General features: G+C 29.3%; 1 protein-coding gene across 1 annotated transcript; it reads left to right on the forward strand.

Annotated features, from left to right (window-relative positions):
- The first annotated feature begins 5,225 nt into the window (after positions 1–5,225).
- LOC111042317 (zinc finger BED domain-containing protein 1-like) lies at positions 5,226–7,274 on the forward strand. Its single transcript, XM_022326887.1, has 3 exons — positions 5,226–5,386; positions 6,171–7,000; positions 7,120–7,274. Exons 1-3 carry the CDS (start codon positions 5,226–5,228, stop codon positions 7,272–7,274), a joined length of 1,146 nt encoding a protein of 381 aa, XP_022182579.1.
- Positions 7,275–7,609: the final 335 nt, after the last annotated feature.

The following is a 7,609-nucleotide window of genomic DNA, read 5'->3' on the forward strand; positions in this document are numbered from 1 at the left end:
ATTGTAAAGAGCAATAAATACTTCATTTGATGGTATGCCAGTATAAGAAGTTAATAAATCTTCCTTTTGAGCTAAATTTTCAAATGTGAATGACAAGCTCAATGTATTTAGTTTTAATTTCAATTCTTCATTTTGCTTTTTTAGAAAATAATTTTCAGTTTCGAGTATGGTCAATGAGGTCGATGACATATTGACTTCAGATACTCTAAAAAAAAAATTTAATTTATTATAATATTAAATCATAATATTCAAAAAATGAATAATACCCTTGGGGGTTCGACTTTGTTGATTCATCAAGATCAAGTGCTGTATTAATTTCAAATTCGCTGTTATTAAATATTTCATCTTCTTTCTCTTCATTCATCATAAGTTTTGAAAAGTTCTTGCGGGTCTTTTTCTTTTCTGGTGTAAGATGATGAGTGCTAAATTGATTTAAACGATGAGGAAGTATTGTAGGACCATTTATTTTAATTCCATCTTGAAAGTGACAGCTACACACACGAGCACCTGATTTAGGTTCATCTGTTCTTCTAATATAATAAATATGATTTATTTATCTTTGAACCAAAAAGTTATGTAGTAAAATAAAAATAAATCACACATTTCAAGCAACCCCAGCTATCTTATTTAATTTAATACCTAAAGGCTATAGAACATATTAAACATAGCTAAGGCTATAAGCAGAATCCAAACGTTAGGTAGGGTTAGTTATTATAGCATGTAGTATTAGTTATGAAATATGTACCTATATAATAAAAATATGTTTATATTAAGCAATGTTGGATACAACATATGGTGTGAATTGGAAGAGCATACTTTCATTGACAAAATTAGTTCAAGAATTTTTATATAACATTTTAGTTATAATTTTCCAGTGTTCACTGAAAATTGTCAACTAAATAAAAAATTAAATTTGTTTCAGTATCATTATTATTAATACATCTATTACCAAACAAAATTAATTTATTGATGATGTACCATGTAGGGACCTATGTGAAAAAGCTACCTTATTAATTTAATCCAATGTCTTCTTGATTTTAGTTCTTTAGGAAAGCGATAAAAGCTACAGGAACTATTTTCCGTGTAATGTGAACAACCAAATACCCAGCGTAAAACCACATTTAAATAATACCCGTATATAATACAAAAATACTATTAACTGTATAATTTTATATGCAATTTTAGAATGCAAAATTAAAAGGTAAGCAATCTATAGTTGACAAGCAAGCAAAAATAGGCTCGCAAGCAGTATTAAACTCAGTTCATAGCGCACACAGACCTTTTAAATTTCTAATAATATATATAAATTATATATTATTAGCTTAAACCAGGTTTTATTTATCGCGTAGATATAGGTATATATATTAAAAAAATCACTCACGACACCCCGGCCCCTCCCCAATAAATTTGGAAAAATAGCAAAAATAGGCTCGCAAGCAGTAGTTCATAGCGCACACAGACCTTTTAAATTTCTAATAATATATATAAATTATATATTATTAGCTTAAACCAAGTAAATATAATTAAAATATTAATTTTAAGCGATATTATAACTTATTAAATTAATTTAACATAGTACGTTAATACGTTATAATATTTGTTTGGACCCAACGGTTCCATTGATAAGAATGATAACAAGTATGACGTAAGCACTAATCGTCCGTACTATAGTCTTTATCTTCATATGTGCATATACAGACGTCTATGACATAGATTTACACGATTAAATAATAGTATTATCGCTATTCGCTTCGTTAAAGTATTACGGGGTTGTATTATTTTGTGATACTAATAGTCTCATGTGTCGTCGTTTAGAGTCTATTCAAAATAATTTACAAAATCCTCAATAAAATATTAACTTTATTAATTTTAATGGCATCAAAATCTGCTAGTGGTGCTGCGAAACGGAAAATTAAAAAAAAAAAGAAGAATCTGTTAAGCGAATGCCGAAAATTGATATATATTTAAAACAAAACCACGAAGAAACAGAAAAAGAGCAAGATATTGATAACTCAGGTATTTTATTAAATACGATTAATACTGCCAGTAATTCTGCCTTAGAGCCAACTGCAATATCTAGTATTGATACTAATAATACTAAAAATGTTGAACCTAACATTTTTAATGGTTTAATCTGTGAACATTTTCCTACCGACAAAATTCATTTTAAAGAACTACTCAGCCACCAAGAAAAACGTTTTATCATTTTTCAAGGGCCTTGTCAGCCTAAGGGCCCATTTCCAACTGACAGTGATAATTCTAGATCATTTTCAGAAAAATTGTATTATTTTACAAATCAGGCTAATATTACTATAAAACGTACATGGCTATGTTACTCATTAACTTTAAATAAAATATATTGTCAATGCTGTTGGTTGTTTTATACTCAAGATAGAATTAGTTCATCCTGGGTTGCGGGAAATAATGATTGGAGACATCTTACTCAAAATATTTAACGCCATGATAATTCAAATGTTCATATTAAATATTGTATTATATTTGAACAATGGCGCCTAAATAAAACAATTTCCGAAGAAATGGAATTATCTATTCAAAATGAATATAAATTTTGGAGACAAGTATTAGATCGGGTTATCAATGTCACATTAACATTATCTACATCCAACTTGTCTTTTAGAGGTCACCGAGAGACAGAATTTAGTAAAAATAAAGGCAATTTTTTATCAATAGTTACTCTTATTTCAAAATATGATCCTATATTGGAAAAACTATTGAGTATATCAGCTGGTAAGGGCACAACCAATTATTTAAGTAATACTACTCAAAATGAGATAATTACTTTACTTGCAAATACGATATTAGAACAAATTATTTTAAGTATTAACCAATCACCATTTTTTTCTGTCATAATGGATACTACTCAAGATATTAATAAGATTGATCAACTAAGTCAAGTTATTCTATACGTTTCTATTATTTTAGACTCTGATGGTAATCCTAAGACACTGTAAATTAATGAATCATTTATTGGCTTTGTAGAAATTTTAGATCAATCAGTTGAATCAGAAGAATCTATTATTAATTGTACTTCAAAAATTAATTTAAATTTGTCAAAACTTCGTGATCAAGGGTATGATGGGGCTGCCAACATGAGTGGTATATTATATTATATTATATCACTGTATATTCAGATGTCCAGGCTAGGTTAAAATCTAAACAAAAATTGGCTACATATATCCACTGTGCTTCTCATAACTTGTACTTAGTTCTAAGCGATGCAATGAATTCATCAACGGAAGTAAAAAATTTCTTTGGACTTGTGGAAAAAATGTATACATATTTTTCAAATAGTATTAAACGTTGGCAATTACCTTTATCTTCAGAGTCATCTGATATTTCAATTACATTAAAAAGATTATGTACCACTCGTTGGTCATCAAGGTATGATTCTTTATTACTTTGATATTTTAAAATGTTTATCACAAATAATTCTTACAAGCAAAAATAAAGACGAAATATTTTAAGCAAATTATTTAAAAGTTCATATGGAAGCTTTTCAATTTATATTCAGTGTAATTTTCATTGGCAAAATTCTGGAAACTGTAAATGTTGTATCAAAAGTTCTTCAGTCTCCTAAACAAGAATTGAGCACAGCAGTTTCTTTGCTTAATTCTGCGTTGATACATTTTCAAGAATACAGGTCACAATACAGTGATTTTTTCGAAATAGCAGTAGAAATAGCAAAAAAAATGGAGTGTATCACAAAAATTTAAAGAAAAAAGAAGCCGAAGAGTAAAACGATTTTATGACGAAATCCTCCAAAATTATTGCTTTACTTCAGCAGAAGAAAATTTTAAAATAAAAATATTTTATTTAACATTGGATAATACAATAATGCAACTAAAAGAACGTTTTACCAGTTTAAATAATGTATTCAAAATATTTGAAGTTATTCAACCGAATTCGTTGATTAATTTAACAGACGAACAAATTTATATCTCCGCTGATAAATTGGTGGAATACTATGATTCTGATTTATCTAATGCTCTTGCTGGTCAAATTTTATCGTTCAAAGCTTGTTTTAAAGAAGAAATAACAAAACGAACATCGGTAAAAGCAATTACTGAATCACTTGTATAGAGAACCCCACATTAGCAACAACATTTTCTGAAATATGTACAGCGTGCATGTTATTTTTGACACTTCCTGACTCCTGTAACAGTTGCTACAGCGGAACGTTCATTTTCAAAATTAAAACTAATCAAAAATTATTTACGGAGCACAATGTGTGAAGAAAGATTAAGTGGACTTGGAATTCTATCTATTGAAAACAATCGAGCTCGTCAGTTAAATTTAAAAGAAATAGTTAATAATTTTGCAGAAAAAAAAACACGCAAACGAAATTTCCATTGAATTGTTATTATTATTATTATATTCTTATCATTATTAATAGATATATTATGTTATTTTATTTTATTTGTATGACGTAATTTCATCTTATTTTTTATGTAATTGAAATTTTAATAAAAACGGAAAGTACCTTGTGGAATTTAAATATCTATAACTATAATATTATTTAGAATAAAAAAATAAAGAGGGCCTTTTTTTAGTTTTACACACGGGCCCATCTTTGGGATAAATCACCACTGCCCACTGACGTCTGCGGAGGTCATTCGCTGGAAACCTAATTTAACCATTACATTATGAGTAGTTTTAGTGTAATTCGAGTATGAATTGTTAATAAATTTATTGAAACCTGTGTAACGAAACTCCATCAACACCATCGACGTTTCCACAGATCACACACAATCTAACCATGGTGATGTGCCTTAATTTTGACATTTTAAAGAAAATAATATGTAATAGCATCATATTGTAAACGTAATTAATAATTATATTATATGTTAAATAACATCAGTATTTTTATCCTTAAAAATATGTAGGATAAATAGTGAATAATAAGCGTAATAATATGTATATTTTACGCACACACGAGTACACGACACTCGGCGTCGTTATATCGTTATTATTAATCACTGTTGTTATCACTCATCAGTGCCCGATGATACGGCAACACGGGAATGCCATGAGTTTTGTGTTATATTTAGAAAAAGTGCTTATATGGTACACATCGAATAATGGAACATTGGAACATATAATATACACAGAAAACAATGTTTAAGAAATTCTCCAGACTTACAAAACAAAAGCGTAAGAGAATCCAAAAAAAATCTCGGTGAAAAAGTGCGCCGTATGTAACGGGAATGTATTTCAACAACTACCGACCGATGACCTCAGGAAAGAATGTAGAAATAACATCACACATTGAAATGCAAATAAAAAAACGCGACACCTTCGAGACACCAAGTTTGGATTTTGAGGGAGTACGTTCGGGAAACAATGCATGTCGCTTTTTAAATCAGATGTAATTTAATAATTGGGTGACTGTGATGATGTATAAGTACACGAGGTGAACAATTAAGCTTTTAAATAATAAAAAAAGGGTATATTTATACTTTACCGGACACCCTTTTTTTTGTAATTTTTTTTTTTTGAACCTATGTAGTTTTGTATGCTTAAAACGATAGTGAAGTCAGAATTTGGGGCTCGGACTTAGTTTTCAAGTTACAGGCCTATGAAGTTTAACGCTTTTTCACAAGTCTCTTAAATAAGTAATTTGGTAATATCTTCATACAGTTAGGTGTGGTGCAGTGGTCTTTAATATGGTTGCGGCCTGCAACACCCCCCAGGTTCTAGACCAGGAATCCAATAAAAGTTTTTTGCAATATTTTTTATTCTTCTTGAATTATTATAATTATTTTTTTTTTTTTTACTCTGTGACCTACTTGGCTAAAATCTACTTTACCAACCCCCTCACGATTTTCAAATTTTTTTTTTTCAAAAGACTTGTTTTTTTATGCTTAAAACGATAGTGTAATTTTTTTCCCGGAAACTATTATTTTAGAAGTTATAGCCTTCCAAAGTTTACGATTTTACGTTTATGCGCATGCGCGCAACGCTACTTGACAATAATCTAATATATAATAAACACAAGACTCAATAAAACAATAACAAATACTTTTATAAATATTTTGACACTGACATTATTGACTAAATATTATACATATTAAACTATAGTTAAAAACTTAAAAATACGATTATAAAACATATTTAAATTATATTAATAAATATTCCACTAATTTTTTTAGGTACCAAATACCAAGTAGAAGAGCACTAAGCAGAACCATCATTCCTCAAATGTATGCAAATGTTAAAAATCAAGTTCAGACATTATTAAATGAAACCAATTACGTATCTGTTACCACAGATATCTGGACTTCGATGAATACTGATTCATTCATAACTATGACTGCTCATTTTTATCCAAAAGACCAAACTCAGCTTAAAACCATTGTTTTATGCACTAAAAAATTGGTAGAAAGTCATACTGGTGCATATTTAGCTGAAATTATGACCAATGAATTGAGTATCTGGGATATCTACTCAAAAGTGATTGCGATAGTGACTGATGGGGGTGCTAATATTAAGTCAGCAATTAGAAACATGGGCATTCAGCATATGCCATGCACAGCCCACAAATTGAATTTAGTTGTTCAACAGGCTCTGTATCTAACAGATGATGAAGAAGCAGGAGACAATACAAATTTTGCGGCTAAAATTAGGAACATTTTTAAAAAATGTCGGAGTATTGTTGGGTTTTTTAAACGGAGTGAGGTCGGTAACAGATTATTATCAGAAAAACAAAAACAACTCGGTCATGAACCAGTTTTAAAACTTAAACAGGATGTCCGTACAAGATGGAATAGTACCCTATTTATGATCGAAAGATTAGTGAAATTAAAAGAGCCTCTTACAGTTGTAATTATTTCACTAAATGATGCTCCGCTTAACCTCACTTTTGAAGAATGGAATGATATTGAAGACATGGTACCTCTATTAAAACCTTTCAATAGTATAACGATAGAACTATCAGCAGAGCAATATCCAACAATATCTAAAGTTATACCACTAATACGAGGTAATTGTTGAAATATATTCACAATTATTTTTATATATTTTTTACTAATATTATTACATAACAAAATAATTGTATTATACTATTTAATGAATAATAATTTAAATTACAATTATTTATAGGATTTCAAACTTCATTAAATGGAAAAAATCCCAAAACACGTCTTGGACAATTTGTTAAAAAAAATGTATTGGCTAACATATCCAAGAGATTTGAATCTGTTAAAAAGCAGACATTAGTACCATATTTTTCCCGAGCAACCTTGTTGGACCCATGATGCAAAAAAGCAGCATTTGCAGTTGATAGTAATGCTACTGAAGCTGAAAAAAGCATTGTTTTAGAAATTGCCAGTTTAATGCACAATGTTACTGAAACTGGTAAATACTAAATATATTAAATCGTATATTTTAATATAATGTAGACCTAAACAGATTGTATAGTACACCAAATCTACAAGAGTTTTTGAGGTCACAAAGACTTTAATGGGCTGACCATGTATGGCGTGCAAAGGGTAGATTGATTAGACAGGCTCTCATTAACAATTAAAAAAAATAACTCCCGTGAAAAGGCCACATCCACCATGGATGGATCGAGTAAGAGATGACTTAAAAA

This window comes from Myzus persicae, unplaced genomic scaffold, assembly GCF_001856785.1.
Source record: "Myzus persicae strain clone G006 unplaced genomic scaffold, MPER_G0061.0, whole genome shotgun sequence".
Lineage (NCBI taxonomy): Eukaryota > Metazoa > Arthropoda > Insecta > Hemiptera > Aphididae > Myzus > Myzus persicae.